Genomic DNA, 27985 nt, shown 5'->3' on the forward strand with positions numbered 1-27985 from the left:
CATTTCTCATTTGCCCCGAGAATACTAGAGAATACTTGCCAGCAGCACTTGTGGCTGCAGCATTTACCCCGAGATAACTCACAGATTATAGTCCTAGCCTTACCCCCAAAGTTTGCCATGAAACATCTCACTTTGATTATTATTTTCACATCACTCTAGTATATCGATAGTCTTTGGAAACAAATGATAGCAAGAAGAGTTGGAGAGAAACGCGATATTTTTGTGCAGAATGTGATCTTCTGTGCTTTGAAATTTACCACATGAAAAAAATTATTAAATATTGATAATCGTATACATTTCTGTTACATTAGAATTAGAGACAAGTTCTGTTTAGAAATAATTCGAAGACCAGTTTTTATATTTTATTTTCACATTGAAAACCAGTCAGATTTGCTTCAGCCTCGAAGAGCATGTTTATGTAACATTACATTAACACTGGCAGCGAGCTGCACTTTTTTTTTCCTAAATGGGAAATGGGTTAAAAAAGAATCCTCAAAAAAAAAAAAAAAAAAAAAAAAAGTATCCTCAATAAATGGCCTTCTGCTCCCTTCCTGACTTGAAACAGAAGTGCCCCCTAGTGGCAGATCTACATCCTGCTCATCCTGATGAGAGACTAATGCTATTTCCCAAAAAGAAGACTGATGATTAGTCTGACCAGTAAAACCAATTTACTAGTATTCCTATTGCAGTTTTTGGAAAACACGTCATTCACTGTCGGGGGCCGGGGGGGGGAACAGGGTGCAGCCCTCATTCAGCTTGGTCTGGATAACTGTAACAGCCTCCTCACTGGTTTCCTGCTACAGGTCTATCCTTTCAACTCCCATCAGCCCAAAGCACAGTTGACATTTCCCACCAGCTTAAACCCTTACGTACTTCTCAGAAGGGCTCTCAGGTAACTGGGAGTAACAGCATCAGTAACTACTAGCATCTCTATTGCTGGTTAAACTTGGAGTGTACCCCACTCTGATGTATACGGCTGGAACAAAGCTGCATGCTCACTTAGCTTGGCCCTTATTTTCAGTTGAGGAACTGGAGGCTCACAGAAGGGAAGTGACTAAGGAAGGTCAAATACTAGCCAGTGGACAGGCTGAGGCTAGAATAGGTCTCTGGATTTAATTTGAGGCCTCGCTCATGACTCCACCCCTGCTTTCAAGGCTGGAGTGGGGTGGTCCTGTAATGAAAACACACATCCTAAACCCCTCCTGGCCCAGGGTCAAGCCCCTTAATCAGAGTAACTGTTATTTTCTCTCCCTATATGCTCTTCCCAACTCTGCTGAGACAAGTTATAAAGTACTTGGTCAGAGATTATGAAGCTGACCTAATTGGCTCTGGGAAGAACTTCTACACTTGATGTAATCTTGGTGATTTTCCTGTGAGCAACTGTTTGGCTGGCCAAAGCTTAAGTAGGCTGGTAACTTGATTCCCCTTTTCAAACTGTCAACACAGCAATTATCATCAGACTTATTAAAATTGATGTCAGCACAACTTGACAGGGCTGGAGAAAATAGCCTGAGGGTAGAACCTTTGTGATCTGTCTCACCTTTCTCTGGTGGTAGGCTACCTGGAGCCCAAATGGAAAGGACTGACTCTGCTGTAAGTCTCCCCATGTGTGACTAGCTAGGAGTCCTGGTGGGGGAGATGAGGTTGGGGGAGCTAGTGTCTTAAACAAGATATTCCGCATTTCCATTAGAAGTGTCAGTCACTCTTCAGGTCCCAAATTCCTGTAGCAGGAGTGAATTCAAGGTAAGAGCACACAGTTGAAAACAAGGCTACATAGTTTCCAGGCTAGGTTCCTTCATCACTCTACCAGTTGGGCCAGCTCTCGTACCTCAGTTTCCCCACCTCTGTGATGAACAATAGTTCCAAGCCCTTTTATTAAAGGATAAATGCTTCCAATGCAATCATGATATTCTAACATATCACACAGCAACAGAGCAGTTGATCTAGCTGGAGGGCAGGGGTATGTGTGGAAGAGATGTCTCCACTGACCATGAAGAATCAAGTCAAGACTGGTCATCCAGCCCATCACAGCTCTCACCCACCTCAGACATTTTCTAACTCAAATATTCACTGCAAAAGCTGGAGGCAAACCCATTCAGTGAAGGTCTGTCTCCTTTAAACGGGAGACAACTCCAGAAATACGGTCTACTCTGTGACCTCATCACCAAAAAGCTTGCTTCGTCAAGGATTTAAAAATCGTCTTTAGTCAAGAGCAGCTGAGCCTCAAGGACCTCCCAAAGGTCAGAATGTCACAGGCTTTTGGAAAACATAATTTCAAAAGAAAAACACAATAGAAATGAAAACCTGGCTTGACGAATCCCTAGACATCCTCACTGGCTACATGTAGTAGGTCAAGCTGACATTTTACAAAGTGAATGCACAAGGTTTGACCTTCAAGGCCCTGCACGATAAGATCTCAAATTACTGCCCCAGTCTCACCTGCCATTCTTCTATTCTCATTTTCTAGTCAAACTTGCCTATTTGAATCTAAATATACTCAGCAGTTGCCTACTGCAGACCTCTGCTCATCATGCTCCTCCCTTTCTCCATTCTTATTTCTAAACCCCACTCATATTTGCATGTGCAGGTCAAATACTTTCCTTTCTAGGGAACTTCCCCAATCTTCCTACTTGGAAACTACCTTTCCAGCCTCTGAATAATCCTAGAACTTACTGGACCTCTTGTTCTAGGTCCTAGTATCTCTGCTGTGTCGGTCTTCTCTACTAGTTACCGTGTGCACCCAAGGGCTAGCTTGTCTCTAACCCAACCCTCCCTCTCTTGCCCAGCCAGGAATGTAGCATATCCTAAGTGCTTGGTAGATACTCAAAAGTTCTGTAAACTTAAAAAAGCAGGAAAAATTATCATCCAAAGTTATTTTGATATTTGACATCAACGAAACTTAAGGACACTTAGGCTACAGAAGAAATTGCTTTATAAGGTATTAAAGTATTGCCAAATGACAGATAAGGCCTGTGGTTGGAGAAAATAAAGACCTGCTAAACCAGAAATCAAATCCAATAGTTTTGAATTCCTTTTGTAAAAAGCAAACTCCACTTTAAAGACTAGAGACTTCAATTTTAAAGTAGACATTTTGGGGATTCCAATGATACTATGTAACTTTTCCTAGATATAAATTCAAATTTGATTCTAATCTTTAACGCTTCTTTACATGCATAAAAACCCCACTTATTATAGTAGCTTGTAGCTAAGATTTACTAAAACAATTCTCAAATCTTCCACTACAAAAATATTGACAAAGCCGTCATAACATCTATGAAATGGTTGAGCCATTGAATACACAGAATGCAGAGTATCTTCCCCTCCCCCAAAATCCTTTTAAAATCTGTAAGAATAGAGAAAATTTCCATCCTCTAGAAAAGCTGAGCTGACCTCAGGCAGTGCCTGCCTGCTTCTCAGCAAGGCTTTTCACATGTCATTCCTCCTTAGCACGCCTGTCTTGATAACAAACCATACTCTGTTCACCCATCAGTCAAACCCCTGCATGTTTCGGCCTTGGTGCAAAGCCCATTTTTTCTCTTCAGACATTCCTGTCAGTGAGGGTCACAGACCATCAGTGCTGTAAGACTTCAGAAGCCATTTGGTCACACCCCCACAATTTTACAGACTGGGAGGTGATCCAAGAGGTCAACACAAGGTCAACCAGGAAATCAGTGGCTGAGCCAGAACTAGAATTCAGCTCTCCTCCGACAGCATAAGGTCTCTTCCTTTATACTGTCTTCTTTTCCTTAATTTGCCAGTTATTTGACTCTAACATTTTTATTGGCTTTTAGCGGCTCCAGAGCACTAAGTTTCCAACATATTTACTCTCAGTCATTGAGAATGAGGATTAGATTTAAATGTTCAAAAATCATACACTTGTGCATTTCCCCTCAACAAACACTAATATTAAAAATGCCAGAGAAACCAGTTCTTTAGTGTGTTTTAATTTTAGTGAGCTTACAATTAAAGTCTATTTTAAAAATGTAAGCATACAACTAGGCTTTACCAAAGAGGAACATGTTTATTTCACTTAAATTCTTAAAAATACTTTTTTGGCAGTTGTCACATATAATGTCCTAATGTAAAAAAATTTCATTAAAAAGAAAGGCATGAAAAAAAAAAAACAGACCCAAAATGTTAAGATTTTATTTACAAAGCTTCTTTGTTGTACAGAAAGTAAAAATGCTGTTACAATCTTGGTGTAACTGGTAGCCACAGACTGTTGACTCACCAATCACAGCTATCCACGCTACAGCAAGAGTCTTACACAAAAACCTAACAACGCTTACAATTTTGTTGGGGTGAAGTTCCCAAGCTTGGTGGTGGATTTCCAAGAGGGACTAAATGGAGGAAGCGGAATGTCACAGGAACTATTCTTTGGCTCTTTGGGTGGGTGGGTGTCCTGGGGTTTGTATCACAGCTACTTTTTTTTTTTTTTTTTAAACAGCTACCAAATCCATATGAGCAGTCCAACCAATACTGAACAGTTCTTTTTTCGCAGGTTATTTGGGGTCTTAATCATCTTCTCCTTCATCATCTGTTTCTCTCTTCCTCTTTTCACCTTTCCCGCTTTCTTCTTCCTCTGTATAATAACAAAAATTCACTTTGAGACAACTGAAGAGCATTTTGCCTACGTTATCGCTAAGGGAGATAATAACAATGAATTTTCTGGTGGTTGGGAGATTTAAAAAAAGATGTAAGCTTGATCAGATCCATATGTTGTTAATTAAGAGAAAGGTATTAATTTTAAAATACATAGTGACCAACGGACCAAGAAGAGCAAAATGCACGGTGGCATCTCAAATCACAGCAAAGTTAACCTGGTTTCCTCACTTTTAAGATGCAGTCTTCCAAATGTTTCTTACATTTGTTGGTGCCAACAGTGAGACATTAGCAGTTATTAAAAGGCATACCAAGAACTTCAGTGTTAGCTAGCTTGTTTTTGACCCATGCTTGCTAACAATTGACGCTGGGCAGGCCATTTAACCTCTTAAAGCCCATTTTCTTATTTATAAAATGGGGACAATGGTACTACCTTGAGAGGGTTATTCTGAGGATTAAATCAGAACACGAAGTATTTAGCCTAGAACATGGCAAGACACAAATTGTAGCAAGTTAATATTAACGAAAGAGATTTCTTAGACTCCTTGGGTATTTGTGACAGAGACCTACACATCAGTTTTCAACTAGTAAAAATTCATGGCTATTTTAATGAAGTTAACTAAATCTACATCAAATTATATCCCAAAAAGCTCCTTGAAGGCAGAAACCAGGTCCTAAGGATTGTTTTATCAGTGTAAATTAGTTCAGTGACTGGCACACAGCAGATGCTGACAAAGTATGAACCAATGGAAAGCAGAACCACCCGGTAGTCTGAAACCTACATGAGCATGAGAATCTGTGCTTTCAATGAGTATTAAGAGGTATTTCACTGGTTTTGATTGTGGTGGGAAAGGAATAACACTGATAAATCGGAAAGATCCTTTTTATATATCCTGCAAAAATTGTGATCCAATTAAGACTTTTTTTAAGGAAAGAATTCCAAACACAGAAACCTCATGCCTGGTAGTAACACAAATGATGGGGACTCAGAGAGGCATTATCAATCACCACAGAGCAGGGGAGCTGCACTAGCACAGATGCACTGACAAGGCTACATAAAAGTGCCTGTGAAGGGCACCAGGGGAAAGGGCATTTCCTTTTTTTCTCGGTGGCTCCAAATTCTAAATTAAATGATGCCCTCCCCCATTTTTAATTAAGGACACCAAAGTGCATGCATTAGACCGACCTTCATCCTCATCTTCATCCTCATCGTCTTCATCTTCATCAACTTCTCCATCATGTCCAAAGTCTTCATCCTAAAGAATGGTAAACAGCATGCCATTATACAAAAAGAAGTAAAAAATATAATTTCCCAATGAATGTGACAATCCATCAAGGAAAAATCGTAGTTATTTTTATCTACTTTCATGAACTGAGATTTGTTGGTTTTTCTTAATAAGCTTAATGAAAAATTGTCTTTAAAAATTGCTTTTCAGAAGCATTTTATTTGCTAGACATGTTTAATTAATATACAACTTGTAATGGACAATTCAAAATATGACTTTCAAAGTAGGTTTGGACAAAGATTTCTACAGTACTGTTCTTATAAAAAGCTTCTTTCAGGAACTTACTTTCCTTAAACACCTTAGATTATACAAATGTTCAGCCTTATTTCTGTACTAAAAAAAATATGCTTTTTGATGACCTCTAACTTTGTTGACCTGTTTTCACAAACCTTCTTGAGGGTCAAAGTTAAGCACTCCTTTCTCCTATCCTCCTATGGGATGCAGTTCCTCAGAGATACTGTATTACTAGGTAACCCATTAAACTAGGCTACCTACTATTTCAGGTCAGGGCCACATTTTTATTTAACTGCATCCCCAGCTCTAACACAGGAGGCATATATTTACTGAATTAAGTAGAATATACAAGAACAAGATCAGACTTGGTAAACATTCCCTTTCTTTGAATACAAGAATGGGATGGACATACCTTCGATTTCCAGTTTTCTCATCCTACTGAGTAACACTCAACTCGTTGCTTCCTCCCAAGTTAAAGGGTCAAAACTGTCTTGCAGACGCAAGTGCTATGTCCAGTTAGCAGTCAATAAATATTCTATTTATTATTTATTAAAAAGGGGACCAAGAGCTCAATTAATCAGACTGATAGTAATCTATTTGCAAGTACACTAATTTCTTCAGAAGACCATTTTCTTTTCTTTTTTTTTAAAAATTCACACTTTGAACTATAAATAGGAAGCAGGACAGAAAACAGTTGCACTGACCTCCCCACTGACTTCATCTTCATCCTCTTCCCCTTCTACGTCATCATCTTCATCTTCGTCCTCTTCGTCATCAAACTCTTCATCCTCACCATCCTCATCGTCCTCGTCTTCCTCATCTTCTCCTTCTGAAAACAGTCCAAAAGGAATTCATTCAATACCCTGATGTCTCATGGGGCACACCTGCTCAGGTGTTGGGGAACTGTGGGTTGGTCCACAGCACAAATGAACCAGTCACCTTCTTTTTCTCGAGATGCTGCAGCTCAGTCCCTTTGTCCAACAGAGTCCCATAAAACCCAGAGGCCGTGACTCCTGATGGACTATTTTAGATGTACACTGTAATACTTACTGATGAACTGATATAATGTCTGAGATTCACTTCAAAGTAGAGAAAAGGGAAGAAGGTGAGGTTGTGTATACATATAAAATAAGATCAGCCATGAACCAGTAATCATTGAAGCTCAGTCATGGGAACATGAAAGTTAGTTTTACTATTTCTACCTTTGTCTATGTCTAATAGAATTTTTCCATAGTAAAAAAAGTTACAAAGTAATGAAAGAAAACAAACAAAAGTCTCTGAGATAAGGGTACCACTACAAAGCCAGCTGCCTACATCAGGAACCTGGGAGAAAGAGGAGGAGGCAGGGTAAGAGAGGCTCCTGCATCCTCTGTCTCTACTACTTTTGGTGCAGGCCTCTAGTCAAGCAGTTCTTACCACTCTTGGTCCTGGAGTCTGCTGTACTCTCGCCTGCCTCCTAGCTCTGCATGTTCTTTTCCCTTTCTTCTCCGCTAGGCTAACACTGACTCAACCTTTGAGTCCCAGTTAAAAATCACTTCCTTAGGCAGACTTGCCAGACCTCCTTATCTCAACTCATGTTCTTATACAAGCACCTGGTGCTTCTCTATCACTGCACACTTTGCTCACTTCTGATTATTAGTTACAATTATTTAACATTTTCTTCTTAGTAAACAGTAATCTCCAAGAGGACAGGAACCATGTTTTGTTTTGTTTTTGTTTTTTAAAAAAAACAAAAATCTATTTCTCACAATCCCTAGCACATAAGAATGCTCAAATATTTGTTGCCTGATTGATCTTCACTCTCAGGAACTGCCCTCCACCCTCCAAAGAATATCCTTTACAGGCTCTTGCATATGTGGCCTTTCAACCTGTTTAAGGTGAATTTAAATGGACAACAAAAGGCACAAAGGGATTTTAGGAATCTGTGGTGAGGGGAATAAGTGACGTAAACATTTGGAATAAGGTAAGATGTCCTAGTCTGTGTCCATTTTATCAACTTCCCATCTCTTTTTTTTTGCCTTGTCTCAAATCTCCTGCAAAACACAACTGTAAAAATGCTTCTGGAGTACTACACTAATAATTGCATCCAAGTTGCCTGTTTTTCCTCCTGCACTTTTCTCAATCATTTGTCTTGCATACTTTTTATCTTAAAAAAAATAATGCTTCAAATACAATAATTCCACAAATCTGAGCAACTCAAGAATGCTACAATGTGTTTTCTTCATGCTGACATGTGAAAACTAATTGCTTTGCTTCCTCGAAGCCAATTGGAGGTGAGAAACCATTTATCCTAAAAGTAACTCAAGTAAACATGTCACTGTGCAAAGAAGGCACAGCTGATTAAGAGGGATATTTTGGGTAGAAAATATTCAAAGATTCTTAAAGATAACTGGATGCAAAACAAAACAAAACAAACAAACAAAACTTAATCAAATGTCAAAAATAGAAATTATATTCATTATGGCCAGAGATTATCTTCCTTATTAATGAAAACTGTAATCCAACATATAGTACTTTGAAATCATTATGTTATTAAACTTTAGTCATATAATAAAGGCAGGGAAGCAATTTTATTTATATTTAGACATAACAAACATGTACCAAGTACCTAGTAAGTGTTGGGTCCTAAGAATAAAGAGAAAAAAAGACGGTCCCTACCCAAGAAGATAATCATGACACAGCTAGAAGGGACAGGTCTAGCAGAGAGTGACAAGTGCTATGAAAGAGGTAAGCAAAGGGCTGCTCGTGTTAAAAAAGCTGAATTTGTAAGGACGACTGGGCAGTAAATAAGAAAGGAGAAGAGCTAGAAGGAAACTAAGAGACATGAAATGACGGTCCTTTAAGTAAACTGTAAACCACAAGTACTTCGATGGGTTGCAGTAGCCTATAATCTGTAGGCTCCAAATTCAAGACCAATTAGCTAACAAACCATTTTTATTTGGTATCATTTGAAGGCCTCAATGTCCCAAGAGCTTATTAAAATTAAACAGATATCCTAGCTCCAAAATTCGATGGAATGCCTGCACGCATGGATATATTTTTCTCAACAGCAAGAATATTCATTAGCTTTATCGGGACCCTTAAAAAGCAGTCATTAGGTTCACTGGACATTGTGCCCACTCACCTTCATCATCCTCTTCTTCATCCACACCATCCACTTCGGCATCTGAGTCAGGGGCTTCTCGATCCTCTCGGTCATAGCCATCCAGGTAGGTCAGCTGGGGCAGAAGCTTGAAGACACTCTCTCGGTAGTCGTTCAGGTTAGTAACTTCACAGTTAAACAGATCCAGGCTTTTCAGACAGTCCAACTTTTTCTGAAAAGGATCAAAAATACAGCTTCTAAACCAAAGGAATGTAAGCAACAAACCCATTTCCTAAAGAGGTAAAATTCTAGGCTCTGTATTGTTAGCTACTACCCACTCTGCCTTGTACACAGGAAAACAACTTAAGTCCTTTGCAACCTTTATGTCAGAGGCCACTAGATTTTAACTAGTCTTTCCCTTCTACATCTACCTATCTCAAAGAACTGTTTTTTCTGGCAGCATTAGTCTTAAGAAATATGAATTTCAAAAAGTAGTTACTACTGGGAGGGGGAGGGCAAAAAAAATGTTACTAAAACTGGATCTTTTCAGTTTTGAGACAAATCACAAAATTTAATACATTTGGTTCAAAACTAATTTTAAATATTTGAGTAATCAAATGGCCAATAAGAACTTATTGGGTATTAATTAAGCACAGTCTTCAATGCTCTGGGGTAGTAATATGGGGGGAAAAAGTCATTAATTTTATTGACTCAGTATTTGTGATTTCTATTTGAGCACACAGATGTGAAACATTAGAGAATAAAATGTAATAAAGCACAAAGTGTGGTGACGCAGATATTTTCCAGGTAGACAGGATTCAATACATGCTGGGGGAAAGGAAGGGAGACTTAATTCAAACTTAAACAGAGAAACATTACACTCTTTTCTTGACAGTCACTATTACCAGACTTTTCTGATATAAAATTCTTCTGGTTTTACCATACCTTGAAACTTTGTTGCAATACCTCATTTGTTTGGAACCTGTTTTATCTATCTATCTATCTATCTATCTATCTATCTATCTATCTATCTATCTATCTAAAATGGTTGAAATCTAAAAACTGGCCCCCAAAAAAGTTTTTTAAATAGTTATAAGTGGACAGGAAAATGTCCCTGTATTTTATGGAGAACTTCATTTGTTATGACATCAGTGATTAGTACTTCAACCCCAAGTCTATTAAGAGATTGAGAGGGCAGAGGTCATATTACAGACAAGTAAAGAGAGCAACAGAAAGTGACAGCAGGCCCTCTTAGGGTAAAGAGGAGAGGGTATAAAACTAGTGCGTTTTTAGAATAGGGGCTCTAAGCCCAGAGGGCATATGCTACATATAGCTTCCTAAATGTAATTTTTAATGGTTCTGAATGAAGAGAAAAAGCCTGGTATTCTCTAATAAAGTAGTAATAAAAAATATTAAGAGGATCTCTGCATGAAGTTAAACTTCAAAAACTAAATGTTGATGCTTAAAGGCTTTGATGCTTTATTGGAAAAACTGTTTCAACATTCACAAAGACCTGAGATAGAATGCAGATGAAAAAAAACCCTGTCTTCAGGACTTGGGTTTTCTGTGTAAATCTGGAGAATTACAAAATGATATGAAAAACTTTGCTCTAAAATAGAACTTGGCAAAAAGATGGTCTGCTGGCCCATACCAGCCCATTGCCTGTTTTTGTAAAATAAGTCTTATTGAAACACAGCCACACTCATTTGTTTATATATTACGTATGGCTTCTTTCATGTTTTGATGACAAAGCTGGGTAGCTGTGACAGAGAATGTATAAACCTACAAAGCCTAAAATATCTATTACCTTTAGAGGAAAAGTGTTACTGACCTCTGCACTTACAGAATCTTCCTTTCTCTGGTCAAAGATGAGGTTCCTACAGTTGTTTTATTCTCACTGAGCAGCCCTTAGAAACAGGGCCAGACAGGGAACACAGAGCAGGGTTATAGGAACAGGCAACCATACTCCTCAAAACACCAATGTACAATGATCCAGGAGTGTGTGGATCAAATAATGTACTTCTGTTCTGTACATCAGTCCCTTGAGGTCTTAAGAAAGCTGTCCCCAGTCCGTTTCATCATAGGGAGAGCTGCTGTTATGTCATGTAGCTTTCAGATTAGGTTGCCCACTGGGCAGGCCCTGACCTCCAGAAGCCCAGGTATGAATTCTTGCCAAAGAGAAAAAGGCTGAAATACTCACTCCAGACAACTAGCTAGCATACTGAGAACTCTCTTCTCTTCACAAAAGGTAGACTCTATAACCAGCTAAGATACAACCATAAGTAAATGTACACATCTTTCCTAAAGAGGCTCAGTCTAAAAATTCTTTCTTTGCTCAAAGACATGAGCCACGTACTTCTTAAAATTATTCCCTACAAATGAAAGCACGAAAATGCATACAACCCCTGATCTTTAATGCTCTACAGTGCCCCAAGCCCCTGCTCTAGTTCTAGTGACTATCCCAGTACACAGGGACTCCAAAGCTCTCCTGGTTCTGAAAATTTATAAATCTGTGAGACTTTTGGTTACTTCTTGAGAAAGGACCCATTATAATTCAGACATGCCAAACAGTATGCTAGAAAACCAAGTGAAAGTAAATAAACAAAATCCCCAGTAACTATAGTATCCTAGAATTGTTTAAAGTATTAAAATTATACTTTAAGGCCTAAAATACACTATACACAGATCATTCAGATCCCAATGTAACGTCTAAATACTGCTAAAAAAAAAAAAAAAATCACAACTCTATCATACCAGAAATTTGGCCTAAAACTAATAGGCTAGCCATAATAAACATTAAACATTTTATTAACAATAATTTTGCTTGCCTTCTTAGAATTTAGAAGGGCTTTGGGGGATGGTTTGGATGGCCCAGGTCTCTTAAAAAAGGTGTCCAAGGAAGTTTGAATTGATGCCTTCTTTGTCTCTCGATTAATGTCCCTGTAGCAAGTAGAGGCATTCACAATCATTGCAGTGGCTGTTAAGAACTGGGCTCAACGGAGGTGTTCAAAATGTATGTGGTTAATGAGGATGAGGATGGTGTTTTTTCCCACTGAAGAATATTTTCAGAAGTAAAAATGGACCCAACACTTCCCCCTTTCACCTTCTATAGTTTTATTTTATTCCAAGTTCTAACTTTAAGAGACCTACCTACCACCCCCAGGAATCTGAGTAGCTAGTTCAGAGAAGGACGAGAGCTCGGGCTTTTCCAGATAGTCTTGGATGTGCAGCACTGTGGCTCTGTCATAGGTTAGCCAAGTGTGTGACTCTGGACAAGGGATTCGGCCTCTCCCAAGCCTCAGCTTCCTCATGTGTAAAATGAGGGCCATGCTATTTCTATCCACTTTGCAGAAATGTTCTTTGAGAGTTACTAATGACATATATAAAGCATCCACTACAGTGTATGGTACATAGCAGCTCCTCCAAAAATGGTAAATACGACAATGAGTATTTCTCATTCTTCACTGTCCCAGGGGACTGAGGCTTTCATAGCCACCAAAGGGCCCTCATACATCACTTACAAGGTCAGAAACAGCCAAGCAAACAGCTCCCTCATACGATTTGCTACTGTTCTGCCTGTGTGCTAGAGTAGTGGTCCCCAACTTTTTTGGCACCAGAGGCTAGTGCTATGAGAATCTGATGCCTAACAATCTGAGGTAAAGCTGAAGTGGTGATGCCAGTGCTGGGGAGTGGCTACAAAGACAGTGAAGCTTTGCTCACCTCCTGTTGTGTGGCCCATTTCCTAACAGGCCATTGACTCTAACAGGCCAGTAGTATGGCAAAGGCTTCTGATGGAAACATCAAAGAAGACTCAGGTTGCCATGAGAATTAGGCGACAGCCAGTAATCTAGCTTGGAAAGGTACTGCCTAGTACTCTGTTCTATGAAAGAGGGATTCCTAGGCTATCAGTAACCCTGAATTGACAGGCCTGTCATTAACACAAACAATAAAGTCTTGGTGTAGCCAGCTATCTGACTTGGGAGATCATCAGCACTTGATCTGGTGATCCTGCTGGAATTCCCAGATAAGGTTAATTTGGATATGGAATAAATTTGCAGGTAAAAGCTAAAGAACAAGTCCCAAGAGCAGCAGAAAGAATGGTGGACTTGGATTCGAATCTGTACTCTGCCTTTTATCCTGTGGCCATTTTTTAAGCATTCTAAACTTGGTTTCCTCATCTCTAAAATGAGGATGCAATGGGCAAATGTTAATATCCTTGAATACAGCAAAACTCAATGTTTGCTTAAACACTGGAAATGGGGATTGGTTTGGAGGAAAAGAATAGAACTAGTAAAAATGAAGGAGCTTAAGTGTCTGGGTATATATATAATAGAAAAAAGGAGCAAAATCCATGGAGCTAAGCTAAGAAACATGCTCCCAACATTTATGAGAAAATGAGCTAAATGTGGTCCACTTAATGAAACATACAAATAAAGTGACTCAGTAAAAGATAATTAAATCCACATTGGAGCAGTTCCTCAATCAGGAGGGAAAGGACCCGTAATTCTGAAAGACTCTTCACTGAAAGAAGTCACAATTTAACTCTATCTTCCATTGAAATATCAACAGAACATTCTGTACAAGTGATGTGAAATCCAAATATTGCAATATAATGTGACATCAGAACAGAGATAACAGGATGCCTTATCCTCTTGGGTTCTGCTCTTCTGGATCATGAAAGGCAGCTATCTACTACATAACCCTCTCCCAGTTAATGTTTGCAAGTTGTATCAAACGGAAATACTGACTTTACGTATCCAGTACAAACAAACAGAAGCCATAGGCATCTTTGGGTAGTATGAAACAAGTTTTGAGTTCTGTTAGCCTTACTAAAATGGAATTCTACCTGTATGCCAAATTTATGGAATGCCATACTTAGCGAAAACAGTCATTTAACAATCTTGAGTTCACAGAAATTTTCAGATGGCATCCAAAAAACAGCCCACAAGGCTGCCCACAACCTATATTAACCTACTTTCAGAAGCTCTTTTCTGAACACTACAACTTCTACATAGACTGGACCCCCATTAGCACAGCCTCCCAATTTACAAAGCAAAGTGTGTTACCTTATTCTATTCTCAGAACTCCTAAATGAGTTAAGGCAGGGATTATTGTCTTCCCTGCTTCACAAGTGAGGAAACTGAGGCCCAGAGAGAAGAAACAATTTGCCCAAGGTCACACAGCAAGTCTATAACCCAACTGGCACTTAAACTTAACTTTCCATAGCTTATCCCAGTGTGTAAAATTGAGGAGGACTGTGGGGTTCCCATGTAAAACTGGGTAACAGTGATCCAGCTAGAGCACCAGATCACAAATTAGAAGACCTAAAACTTACTGCAACTGTCCTTGGACTTCCATTTTATCTACAATTCAGATATACCACCCAATATAGTTTTTTTCTGTAAAAGTATAGAATAGCCTGGCCAGTCTGGGGAAAAAATTTAACATAAATGTTTAATTTCATAAAAATATGAAATTTGAAAAAGACAAAAAAAGAATTCTTAGAAGGAAGCCACCACAGTATCAGGAAGGGAGAGCAAAGTCATAGGAACACACCTAACTAGAGAGGCTCTGACCTTGAAAACTGGACTCCCCATAAAGAATTATAATAAAAAGCTACCACTTTGTCAATGAATAATTATTTCCAATCATTTCCCTCACTATAAAGAATTATGAAAATGAAAATGACCAATAAATCCTGGATTCCAAATTCTCAATTACTTACCAAAGGTTCCAAGGTGCTGATATCTTTCAGTTTATTTCCACTTAAGTTAAGATGTGTGAGATTTGGAAGTTTTTCTGCCAACATATCCAGACCCCCATAAATTCTATTGTCACTGAGCTCAAGCTGCAAGAGAAAATGCACACAGTACAAGCACAAATACACAGAGAAACATATATCACTAAGGTGTTCCAAAGAGCAAATAGACTTCTTAAATACATATAAAGTTCAAACAACCTCTAATTTTATTAAGGCATGTATATTCATTTTGTTTGATTAAATCCAAATAAGTAGTTTACCTATCTCAGCAACATTTAGGGGGAGGAGAGACAGGACATGATGAGAAGAGTTGTTTTCTTAACCAGCTGCTAATTATAACAGTTTGCTCAAGAACTGGGCCCTAACATCAGTGAATACATTTTCTAACCTAAAAAGTGGGTCAAAGCAAATTAGAATTCTTTGAGAAGTTGTAATACCCTATACCTGCCAGAAAGGGTAAATGGTCCATGCATTCTAAGCAGCTTACTGTGTGTGCCAAGCAAAGCTTGTTATGCCTACTTGAAACCTAATCTAGTTCTGTACAGTGCTGACACACTGTGGGGTTCTACATCTGGAAGCCACCAGGGACTGTTGCTCTGAAGATTACCAGAAGGGTACATGCCCCAAACCAAGCCCTTACAGAAGGTCCATGACCTAAGGAAAGGGTGTCAGGCAAACAGCTTCAGGGCTGACACAACCAACTCCCCAGAGGCCACTTCTTGCATAAACCTGGCCTTTATAAAAACCTACTCTAATTTCTTAGCTGCAAGTCATGTGGTAGCACAGCAAGTGGTGTGCCAATGAAAGAATGAGCCTTCAGAAAGGAATAATCGAATCTTAGAATGAAAAAAATTGAAGCCTGGAAAAATTAGATGGTTAAGGGCATCTAATTTAAATTCTTCATTCTGCAGATGAGAAAACTTAGGACATACAGCTTGTTTCAATCCCCTATTTTGAGTGCCAACGACAATGGTAACTGTACCCAACCCTTACATAGTACTTAAGTGCCAGGCACTATTTGAAGCACTAGAAATACATGAACTCACTTGATCTCACAATAACCCTATGGGATAGGTAGAATAGATAGATATGGAAACAAACTACAAAAAGACTATGTAACATGCCCAAGATCACACAGCTGGTAGTGGTGGACCTTTGAAGCCAGTAGGCTAGCTTCAGAAGAAGCCATGCCCTCCCCACTATGCTACATATCTAGAATAGCATGAAACCATCATGTAGTTTAGTGTACGACATACAATGAAATGAACATCTGGTGCAGAACAAAGGAACTTTAAAAATTTTATTCGTTAAAAGAAATGAGTTTAGAAAACAATTCAAGTTTGCTGCTTAAGTGTTAAGTACGTCAGGAGACAGCAATGTTTCCAAAAAAATTTTTCTGCCAATGGGATATTCTTGTCAAATGTCTAACCATGGTCTAGATTTAAAAATCTAAGTCTACAATAAACAAAGACTCAAGTGTTAGCTTTATTGAGATAGTAGTACATCAAAGTAAAGAGAACACTTCCTTTGGTTGGTTGGACTATCAGACATATGTAATATTCATGTCCTTTAAACATGAATATCTTAGGGAGCAGAGATAAGGCAATCCACCCACGAATTTAGTGGCATATTTATTCTGAAATGAAAACAATATGTAAATTTAGGAAACCTGTGACATGTATACACTAATTTCCTTCAGATCCTGTTTCTTGTTAGAAAACCACCTGTGCTCTAGGTAGGAAGAAAATAAAGTCCACATAAGCTGTGAGAACATCTAATCTGCTTTTGTTTGATTTATTGATATCTCCATTGCTCCCTCACTAATGCTACAAGTAATTGATTAAGATGTCAGGATTTGATAAAGCCTCTACATAGATGGTCACCAATACACTTACTTTCTGAATAATTCTGATAATACAAAGACCATAGTAATTCAGGAAAATTATCAGGATGCCAGGAAAATAGAACCCAAAACACAAGATCTGCTAGCATCAAGTTTATGTAGATACTAAAAAGCCATCTGTTGTTTAATGGACTAATCAGAGCTTCCAGTGTCACCTGTAACTCATACAAATAAAAAGATGACACTTGAATCTCTAAGGTAGATACTTATCAAAAGAAAAAAATTTACCAATTGAAATATAACAGGATTCTTTCGGATAGGAAGTAGGTCACCCTGAAACTCACAAGGATTGCCTGAGTATTTATTATCTAAATAAAGCAAATAAGTAAAAAGTGTTTCTGGTTTTTAGTTCACATACTTAACCAAAAAATAAGGCCCTCAGGATTTAAAAGCAGCTACAGGAACAGCTTACCTACCTTTTGCTTAAGTTTGATTACAGATTTCTTTCTGTAATTTTTTTAAACATAATTTTTAGACAAATTTTTAACATAAGTTACCTAATAAAGTGAACACCAAAACAATGTAGAATTCTACAATTACATGACCACATACCTTTCCATATGTAATGGAAAGGTGCTGAGTTGGGAAATCAGAGATATGGGTTGTTTTTGGCTCTAGCACTAACCACTTTTGTGGGTGGCTTTAGGCAAACTACTATACTTGTCTGGGTCTACCGGTATGTCTGTACAACAAAGGGTTAGGCTAGAAGATCAAAGTTTCTTCTAGTTTTGATATTCTGTGGCTTTGTGACAGTTAAATGTGCAAGAATAAGAGAAAATACCTTTGAGGGAGTGTTAGAGGAAGACAGTGATTAGTCTATAATTAAACCAATAAAGCACTAACTATGGGCCATCATCAGATAAGATAGGAAAATACAGAAGCTTTGTTACAGTTAGTCACATTTTAAACTTCTGGTCATTAAAAATTATTATGCAATAGGTTCGAATTATCATAAAGACTACAAACTAAAGTCTTTACTACTTAAACTCATCCTTAATCTACAAACATAAAACATGAAGAGTGGTAGGCACCTGTGGTTCCTAACCCAGAACATACTAAGAACAAAATATATTTAACAGTATAACAACAAATATATAACAATTAACAAATGATCAATTATTCACAAAATAATTAGTCTTCATAACTATTATTTATTGAACACAGGACATGTATTATTTCCGAACATCACAGCAATTCTGTAATGTCAAGGTGGTATCACCAGTTTACAGGTGAGGAAATTGAGCCCTAGAGAGATTAAGTAACTTGCAGCAGATCGCCCATCAGGGAAATGATATAGCTGGAATTCAATCCCAGATATGCCTATTTCCAAAGGCCGTATGCTTTCTCCTAGACTAAATGCCTCCTTATAGGTAAAATCACATATTTTTCCCTTTCCAGGATGGTTCTCTTTTACTGTTTAAGAAAAAGCACTTACCTTTTTCAATTTAGGTAGTTTGGGGAGATTTGAAACTGAAATCAAGCCTACATTTATTAAACTGAGGAACTCTAAGTTCACAAATTCAGCTGTTAAGCCCTCAATTTTCCCATCATTTGATTTGCAGTTGTCCAGGACAAGTTCTCGAACCTGTGGATGACAAAGAATAAAAGTTTTCAAAACCATACAGAAAACAAAGAACAAAAAAGCAAATGCCAGCTATAAATACCCAACAAAAACATCCACGTACGGGGTCAGCCTCTACTTAGACCTAGATCACGGTTATAAATAAGTGAAAAATGATTAAGCCTTTAGTAACAATATACTAATAGATATCCAAGGGTGGAATGTTACACCATGGTATAAATAAAGATTTAAACTCTTTCCTTTCCACAGACAGAAACTACAGTTCTTAAGATATAAATGAAGAAACTATATCCCCCATATTCCTTTTCCCAAGTCTATTCCCCAGGGGGTAACTTTAACTACAAATGCAGGGTGAAGATACTCCCTCCTGCCACCCCCCTGCTTTTTTAGGCTGAGTCTCCCTTAAGACTCAGGGGGTTGACACAAAGAAAAAAGGAAAGCTTTATTTTTTCTATTAAGATCACTAAGAAATGGAATATTACTCAGCCATAAGAAGAGATGAAATACTGCCACTTGCAACGACATAGATGGACCTTGAAATAATCATACTAAGCAAAACAGAAAAGGTTGAAAATCACATGATATCACATATGTGGGATATAAACCTAAAAGCAACAAATAAACAGGACAAACAAACAGAGACGCATGGACATGGACAATGGACTAGTGGTTACCAGAAGGGAGGGGGGAGGGAGAAAAATAAAAAAACGAGATGTTAAAAAAAATTATATATAGATATAGTATGAAAAAAATAAATAAACTGGCATTAAAATAAAGATCACTTAGAGATTTTGGTAGCACTACACGTTTCCACTTGCGGTTTTATTAATATTTAATAAGATTATCTTGACACTAGGAAGGGGTCAAGATGCAAAAGGGATTAATTCAAAACAAAGATTAATTTGGGTTACATGTAAAAAAATATTTCTAAGGGAGAGAACTATTAGATATTAAATTAGGTTCTTTTTTCAAACCACAAAATTTTCTTTGGATGTTCTGAAATTCAAAACTCAAATCGCATCTGAAGATTCTGAATTCTGAATACTTAATAAACAGTCTACTGTGTGAATAACTACCATCAAAATCCTTACTGCCATTCTCACTCTATGGCTGACTCTGAAACCTGCAACTTTTTTTAGTACATTTTGATCAATTTACAGTGATGCAAATTAGTTTTAACGGATAAGGCTTTCGTGCAGTGTATCTACCAAGTTTAATAGCATTAATCAGGCATGTATACAGAAGGGAAATGCTGCTGGTTCTCAAGTGAGAATAGGAGCTAGTTTTTATCCTCCCATACAGAATCCAAGGATCCTATTCTAGTGATTGCTATCATTTATGGAGAACCTACTTGTTATTCTTTGCATCACCAACACCCTCCCCCTATTCACAGAGAAGGAAACAGATTTATAGTCAGTGCTACCCACACCACCACAACTTCTCACTTGCTTCTTCAGTACTTCTCACTACTCTGTCTACTTCCTCCTCAAGCCCTGGTTTCAGCAAGGATATATGTAGTCCTATTATACCTTTTTACTTCTTTCTTTCCATTTTTTCCTAGATCCTCTGCCATTCTTCCCTCTTCTGATGGAAATCAGTATATCTGAAAACTTAAGAGGTCAACCGAGGAGAGTTGGGCTCTGAAGACAGATTCCTGAGGTCAAATCCTGACTCTGCCACATATAATCTGTGTGACCTTGGGGAAGTCACTTAACCTCTCTGTGCTTCAGTTTCCTCATCTGCGAAGTGGAAAAAAAACAGTACCTACCTTATGGAGTTGTTGTAGAGAGTAGTGTTTAGGACATAGTCAATGCTGACAAGTAATCTATGGCAGAAGGGAGTAGGGGAATGACAGAGACCTTTGCTGTTTACTTTATTCATATCTGTACTATGTTTTTTTTTATAAACACATATTTTTGTATTTTAAAAAATACCACCAAGCCATTAAAAATGGTCAACTGCAATCACTACCCACCTAAGTATACTATAATACAACTAAAATGGTCCCATTTGGTTTGGGGATTTTCTATGACTATCTCAGACAGAGAATCCAAAATCACTATACAGAATGACACTAATATGCCGAAAACCAACTGATGAGGAATTAAGAGTTAGTCATATTGCCTCTTAAGCCATCTTGCCTCTCAGCTCATCAGGTGAAATTACCTTGTAGACATTTCTCTCAACTAGTAAAATTGTACTTTAACTAAAGTCATCAGACACTGCCGTGCCATAAAGCATTCAAGTGTGAGTTAGAACATGTTTGCTGAACCAAACAGAATAGGAATCAAGAAGAGGAAACTGGGATTAAAAAACTGTCAAAATGGTTCCAATTTGCCGGTTTAATTGTTGAAGAAAATGGGAGAGAAACTGAGGCTCTGGTTTAGAGAAATGGAAACCATGTAGCCAGATGGAAATAAAGAGAACAGCTTACTGCAGGAGGGACTTAAGGAATACCACAGGGGCATCAAGTTTAAGGTTCCCATAGGATGTCCAGATGAAAGGATCTCCAGGCAGCTGGACATGTGGGTCTGAAGTTCAGGGGAGGTCCGGAATGTAAATTCTGTATTTGGGAGTCATCAGGACAGAGGCAGTAGTGGAAGGATGAAATTCCTAGGAAGAGGGCCGAGGATGGACCCTGGGGGGCCCTGCAAAAAAAACTTGAGAAGAATCAGGAGTAGTACCCAAAGGTGAAACATTAGTTTGAAATACTAAGAAAGGCTTACGAAATAAAGAACAAGAAGTTATTTAAAAAGATTGAAAAAATTAGAAAACGTAAATGCTGATCAACAAGAACTCCTTTTCAGGATATACTGTGGGATGAAAAATGTACAGAATGTATAAGGCTTATTTATGTACTATGTCACACATTCTCTTTCTTACATGTACATAAACTCTTAGGATTAATTTCTCAGGGAAAGAAAATGTGGGTAGAAGACTTTTCTCTAGAATCTTGTTTTATACTTCAAAAATGAGAATATTAAGCCATTAAAAAAATGATGGTAAAAAAAGTCACTGTTAGACTAAGCTTCGTCAAGGCAGGGTCATGTCTATTTCAGTTACCATTATATTCCAGTATGAGAAAGTGTTAAAAAGGAAAAAAATAGTCATAGGTTTGTTACAGTACTGCCTGGTGGTTTGTGTCAGCATTGTAGGGGATTAAACAGATGATGAAATGAGAGAACTTGGATATATGGAGAACCTACTTTCTGATCATAAGCGTGATCACATTAATGCAAAGCATATTAATGTTCATCACTATTAGTATCTTGATATATTTTTTCAGTCTTTCTTTGTATATTTTAAATGTAGGTGAAATAAAACTATTAATTAGCTTACTTTAAAATAACTGCAATTTTCCCCATTATAGATAATGCTATGATATCTTTTTACGTAAAATTTCTTCTGTAATTAGGATTGTTTCCTCACTATTGTTAGGTGAAAGAACAGAAACATTTGACTTTTACTGAGTTGGTAGTTCTTTATTGAAAATAGCAACCAACCCCACTTCAACACATTTTTGTGACCTTTCTTGATATGTGAAAATTCTAGGCATTTGTATTTATTTACCTTTTTCCTAAGAATACAATTTTTACCCTATGGAAAAAATAAATACCCCAAAAGAAACACTGATGAAAAACAGACAAGCCATAAAAAATACAAATTGTCAATAAACATTTAAAAAATTGTTCAACTATAAGAATACAAAGTTCACATTAAGAATGAAATATATCCTACTCTTGTTAGAGGTGGTGCAGCCTTTCCTGTGGAGAAGCAATTGGCTTGTATGAATATAGGTGTAAGTGAGTTTATAAGTGGGAGAGCGAGAAGCTTAAGGAATGCACATGTGAGACCTTTAATTTTCTCCATGAACAGAAGGCAACAGAATTTACTGGGGTGAGTAGGACAGAGGATTGTATGGTTCAGCAGAGAATGCATGTCCCTTGACTTTTCCAGGAAGGCAGAGGATGTAGTAAAAAAATGTGTTACCCCCAGAAGAGAGCTCCAGAGGCACAGTAAGAGGACGAGAAGCCACTGGGGAATAAGGACAAGAGTGAGAATTACTGCAGAAAGCAGAGACCACAAGAGGGTCCCACTCAGTACTGTGCCTGAGGATGACAGGTCTGGAAAGACTAGCATCAGCAGCCTTCTAGCCTAAAGTTCTAAATAGGACTTCGGTGAAAAGGTATCTTCTCTCCGGCATTGTCAGCAGCAATTTGAGATAATAACTGAGGCTCCCCACTTCCCCATTTCTTCCTCAAGTGTGAAGAGATCCAGACTGCCATGGAAGGAGAAACAACTGTGGAAAAGGGTGCATGGGCTGGGTGTCGGGGGCAGACAGAATATAACCCCATGGCCTCCCAAGCTAGGTCAAGAATAAATGGGAGGTTCTAATTAAGGAGAAATGGCCCTAATTCTCCTTCTTATGCCCCAAATCCTCCCACGGCTACTACCTAAGGAGGAAAGGTTGCGCAGGCACTTGTACATTTGTGTGTACAACTTAGAGAGCTACTGGTCCAAGAAAGAGGACTAAGATAGCTGGCCTTTTGCTCGAAGATAAATGGTTTAACTTTTGGGGTCAAATTCACTCTTCTTCATACCTCATTTTCCAATTAAACTAGCCTTTTCTCAAACATGAATTTAAAGTAAACATTTAAAAACAAAAAACAAAATTCTATTTCCTACTTTTTGTTTTATTTTGTTTTCTTTAACTACCAGCAAAACAGTTCTGTTTTCATGGAAAAATATGGGCTATATCATAGCCAAGTTATGGGAACTGGAGCTTCAGAGGACATCAAGCGATTTCCCTTACATCCTCTCCAATTTGCTCTCACTTTCCACTCTCCTGGCTAATCTAAAAAAAAGATCAATTTTACCTAACTGGTCAGGTGACCTTCCCCAATTATAAGTTACAATTGTTGTAAGAAGACAAACATAAGTATAGAGGAATTAGAAGATGATCATTTTTAGTTACCAATTCTTTTTTTTCAATTCTTTTAATTAGAAAATATGATTATTGTAGTAAGTGAAATAATCCAAAAATGTAGAAAGAAAAACTCCTGCCACTCTTGCTAATTTTCATCTTGAATTAACCAATGTTCAAACCTTCCACTTTCCTATTATTTTAAAAGAACGTTTTCAAAATGACAATAAAACAGATTTGTACTAGTGGTTCTTAAATGTGCTTAGGTGGCAGAACTATTGCCATGAAGTCAACACCCATATCCTACTGGTGGGTAAAGAAGGGAAACATTCTAAAGAAGCAATTTGGCAGAAGACAGAGATTCACATTACATGTTCATTTCAGTACTATTTAAAATGACAAAAAAAATCTTCTAACCACCCCCACAGAGATGGTTAAATTATGACTTATGCATATATTGACAATGGGGCTATCATAATGACAGAAAGATAAGGATGTCTGCTGTATTTTACTTACACAACTAAATATATGCTACACACCACAATGTCTAGATGGGTGTGTGTGAGAGATTTCTACTTTTAAAATTTTTGTTTATCTATAGCTACTATTTTCTGCTCATCTATATCTAATTTTCCTTTAAGAATATGTATTATTTATACAAGGAAAAACCCAATTAGTTGCTACGTAACCAATTTTTTTTTTTTTTTTTTAGAATATCTCTTTGAGCTCAAAATTACATCACAATAGACACAATAATAGATGTCAAAAGTTAGGGAAAATGTAAGGAAAACCTGAATTTTTTTTCAGTAAGCTGAGGAAAGACTTCTTATTTGTGGCATATGAAATGTCCGTCTAGCATACTGTCCACCAGTGTTGCACAGGGACAGACTGTGAACCAGAGGAACTGCTTGGCTTTCTAATAACTTAGAATGAAAAAATCAGAGCTACTATCAAAGCTAGCTGTTCCAAGATGCAGTCAGCAAGGAAGGTGCTCATGCCAACAATTTCTGTGGTATGTTCTAGGACTATACAGTGTGTTCTCAACGAAGTAACTGACAATACAAATACTTTATATGTAAACTATTTCATATCCTTACCTATAAGATATTTTTAAATGGTTATCACTATTCTTTATGAAGGTTTTAAAAAGCCATCTTAGTCATTTTTGTTCCACTGAGAACAGATCTCTAATATAAAGAACTGTTTTGGACTCTGAAAAAAAATTGACTTATATGTGTATTTTAGTTCCTCCCTACTTAATGAATATACCTGTGTTTATTAAGAACAATGACGTAGCAACAGGTGAACTGAACCTCTTACCTTGATCTAAGCCTTTGGCCAAAGAACACAAGAAGGTAGTGTTAACAGGGCCTTTTGCAAGCCCCCAAATAAAATAACAAAAAAGCCATACACAAAATACAAGATCATTTGGTTTTATAAAAACAAAAAAATGTTCATGATCAAACTTCACCTACCCTCCTCACTTACATCTTGTTTGATGACATTAAGGTCAATCATGGGATATACTGTTGTGTATTTAAAAGCCTCCTGCCCATACCTTCGATGGAGAAAGAACTTTCTCTTTCCCCAAATGACAAGTATGCAGGATCCCAGAGGCAGAAGCCAAGGCTACTCTCTAAGAGATGGCCCCACACAAACAAAAGGACTCATGTGACTAGCTGAGTTTGGTTTTAAAGGAGTCATTTTGGAACTCCTCATTTTCCTTAAGGATGATGCTTTCACGCAAAAACACTTAACTCCTCTTTTAAATAGTCTCCCTGTCAAAGCCCCTAGGGGAGCCTTTCTTTACCCCCAGTCTTGGCTGGCTCCTGTAACACTCTGGAGGGCAGTGCAACAGGCACCACAGGAGTCTGGAGAGAAGGGGCTACTCTGTCTTGTTCCCACTGCTTTTCCAGGTCCTGGTATCATGCTGGTACTCAAATCTTTATTTAATAAAGCAGTGGATTACTGTAGGCCAGTGCTGCCCAATACAGTAGCCATTTGTCAGTTGTGGCTTTGAACATTTGAAATGTGGATAGCGCAACTGTCAAACTGACCTTTTAATTTTAATTAAAGAGCTACATGACTCTGGTCTGTCTATGGCAAGAGAATAAGGCCTAAGTTGATTACTTGAAAAATTAACACTTGCAATTACTTACATACATACTTTTAAAAAGCAATGTATTAATTATCTCGTATATGAAAAAATTCTATATAGTGGGAACACCAGCCCAGTCACGTTTCCCAGAGAAAGCAACACTGCTCTTAACCAAGTACTTTAACAGTACTTCAGTGCACAAGGAATTCAAATTCTATATTTGAAAACTCTTAAGAACCATGTACTTGTCTTTTGGAAATTTGGGCTAAATTTAATTACTCCACATCCTATTGATTTACAGCTATTCAGTAATAATGTAAACGTCTGAAATTAAGAACTTCTCAAAATGAGAACAGAACTCTTCGAGTTTTGCAGTGTGAAGAGGCTTGACCCTTCAATATACTAGCACGTGGCCGGCACAAAATGTCTGACTCCTAAACAGAAGGGACTAGCATGGTCCCAGCCTTAACTTTAAAACCGGGAGGATTCGAGACGCCCTCGCCTTCAGAGCCCCCAAGAACGCTCCAGGTGGACACGCAGTGGGGCGCCCTGAACCTCATTTGTGGTGACGACAGGGATTCCAAAGCTCGTGCACACCTGGTAAACCATGGTTGATTAATTTCCACAAGTTGGCAACTTGTTACCCACAGCCAACTGCACAAAACGCGCCCATTGCCACACTGGGGCGGGATGGGAGGGCTCGGGGGCTTCCCCACTGCCAAAGCGCGCCAGTTACTCGAGGTCTAGCGGCAGAGGCGCGGCCTCCGCGCGTGGGGGTCGGGAACCGTGCCCCAGCCCCGGGAAACAGCTCTAGTTCGCGGGGAGGGTAGGGGTGGCGATTCTTAAAGGCCGCCGACCGCTCACGCAGCCGCGGCCAGCGAGTGCTGGCCTCAGTCGGCCGCACTCGTGCACGTGCGGGGACAGAGGCCGCGAGGCTCGCCCGCAAGCCCGGCGCCTGGCCCGGGCGGAGCCGGCCACCTGGCGTTGCCCTTTTAAGAAGGAGGAGGAGGGCAGCAGTGCTCCCGAGAGTAGATGAGTCGGCGGTGGCGGAGCGCGCGGCTCCCGCCAGTGCGCGAGCCCCAGAGAGGCGGGCGAAGAAGCCACGAGCTCGGCCCGGGGCGCAGCGGCCGGCGGCCACCGCCGGGGGCGGGCGGGCGAGCCGGGCCCGCAGGCCGGCTCTCGCGGCGGAAGGAGACGGGTGCCCGCCAACATGGCGCTGTGTCGGCCTGTGGCGCGCCCCGGCTGGCGCGAGGAGCCGCCGCCCGCCCACACCAAGGGGCCAGCCTCCGGGGCAGGGGCCCCAGGCTCCTCCGCCGCGACGCTAGGGGAGGGCGAAGCCGCTGCCGCCGTCACAACGGGGCCCACCCTGGAAGGTCGAGAGTGGGGAAGGCCCGGAAGGCGAAAAGGAAGCGAGAGAAATGGGGGAGAAAGTTTTATTTTTAGGCTTGAAAAATGGCGGGAACCGCGTCCTTTTTTCAAACTTGGCCACGGGAGGGGCGGCGGTTGCGCCACCTCCGCTGCCCAGGCTTGCCCCTCCCCCGCTCCGTGAGCGCCAGGGCGCGCCCGCCCGAGCCCCCGGTCTCCCGAGGGGGCGTCTCGCCTCCCCTCCGAGGCAAAAGCCCCCTTCTCGCCCTGTGGCCCTGTCCTCGACCGGGCCGGCGCCCACCACGAGGCCGGGCTGGGAGACCCTCCCCGCCCGGCTGAGCCCCCTGCCCGGCCGGCCCGGGGTGCGCAAAGCCCGGCCTGGCCCGCAGCGGGCCCGGGCTGGCCGCGCGGCTCCTCAGCAGGCCCGGTCCCCGCCCGGCCGCGCATCCCGGGAGTCTGCAAACATGGCTCCCAGCGTTACACAACCCCCTCCTCCCTCCCTCGCCGCCGGCCACACGCACACACGCTCCTCTGGGAAGGACCCTGGCGGGCGAGGAGCTCAAAGTTTGTTTGCCCCCACCTCACCGCCTTCCCCGGACGGCCGCGGGGGCCCGCGGGCGCCAAAGAGTTAATCCCCGCGCGCTCGCTCCCCCCTCCGCGCCTGCCCGCCTTCCCCTTCCAAGCCCGCGAGTTGCGCCCTTCCCTGCGCCGTGGCCGATGAACCCGCGGCCGGGGCCCCGCAGGTGGCCACCATTACATGCAAGTCATCGGAGGGAGAGGGCGCCCGAAAGGGGCTCTGCTTACAGCTGCCGGGGTTCGGTTCCTCAGCTCCAGGTGGATCCTCCTCTTCATGTCCATGTTTCCCTCTTCCCCCCTCTTCAAACTTAACTTTCCGCGGCGGGGGCGGAGGGGGGAGAGGCGTCCAGGCCTGCGCAGCTAGTGCCGTGGGAAGGGGTCTGCTGGCGACAGAGGCCGGCGGCGCGGTCCCGGGCGGCAGGCGGCGTGCGGACAGGCGAGCGGAGCCCCCGAAGCCAAGTTACTCACGGGAGCGGAGAGAAACCATGGAGGGAAAAGGGGGCTGGAGCGCAGCGCTGGCCTCACTACCGCCGCCCCCGGCCGCGGCCCCGCACTGCGCTTAAACCGGCAAC

At 40.2% G+C, this 27985-nt stretch overlaps 1 protein-coding gene across 1 annotated transcript; it reads right to left on the bottom strand.

Annotated features, from left to right (window-relative positions):
• Nucleotides 1-4001: 4001 nt before the first annotated feature.
• On the bottom strand, nt 4002-27985 carry ANP32B (acidic nuclear phosphoprotein 32 family member B). The gene is made up of 7 exons (XM_016146283.2): nt 27642-27985; nt 18304-18453; nt 14930-15052; nt 9247-9436; nt 6827-6951; nt 5789-5858; nt 4002-4582 (listed from the first exon to the last, which is right to left on the bottom strand). Exons 1-7 carry the CDS (start codon nt 27693-27695, stop codon nt 4515-4517), a joined length of 780 nt encoding a protein of 259 aa, XP_016001769.1. The 5' UTR covers nt 27696-27985; the 3' UTR covers nt 4002-4514.

Source organism: Rousettus aegyptiacus, unplaced genomic scaffold (assembly GCF_014176215.1).
Source record: "Rousettus aegyptiacus isolate mRouAeg1 unplaced genomic scaffold, mRouAeg1.p scaffold_m13_p_3, whole genome shotgun sequence".
In the NCBI taxonomy this organism is placed as follows: domain Eukaryota; kingdom Metazoa; phylum Chordata; class Mammalia; order Chiroptera; family Pteropodidae; genus Rousettus; species Rousettus aegyptiacus.

What these genes read in the sequence shown, in the direction of transcription:
- ANP32B (XM_016146283.2), bottom strand. Translation starts at nt 27,695, where the DNA reads ATGGACATGAAGAGGAGGATCCACCTGGAGCTGAGGAACCGAACCCCG. An exon ending in TCAGCACCTTGGAACCTTTG is followed by an intron (nt 9,437 to 14,929) that starts GTAAGTAATTGA and finishes GATCCTTTTCAG; the next exon opens with AAAAAGTTGGACTGTCTGAA. An exon ending in TGAAGAAGAGGATGATGAAG is followed by an intron (nt 6,952 to 9,246) that starts GTGAGTGGGCAC and finishes GACTGTTTTCAG; the next exon opens with AAGGAGAAGATGAGGAAGAC.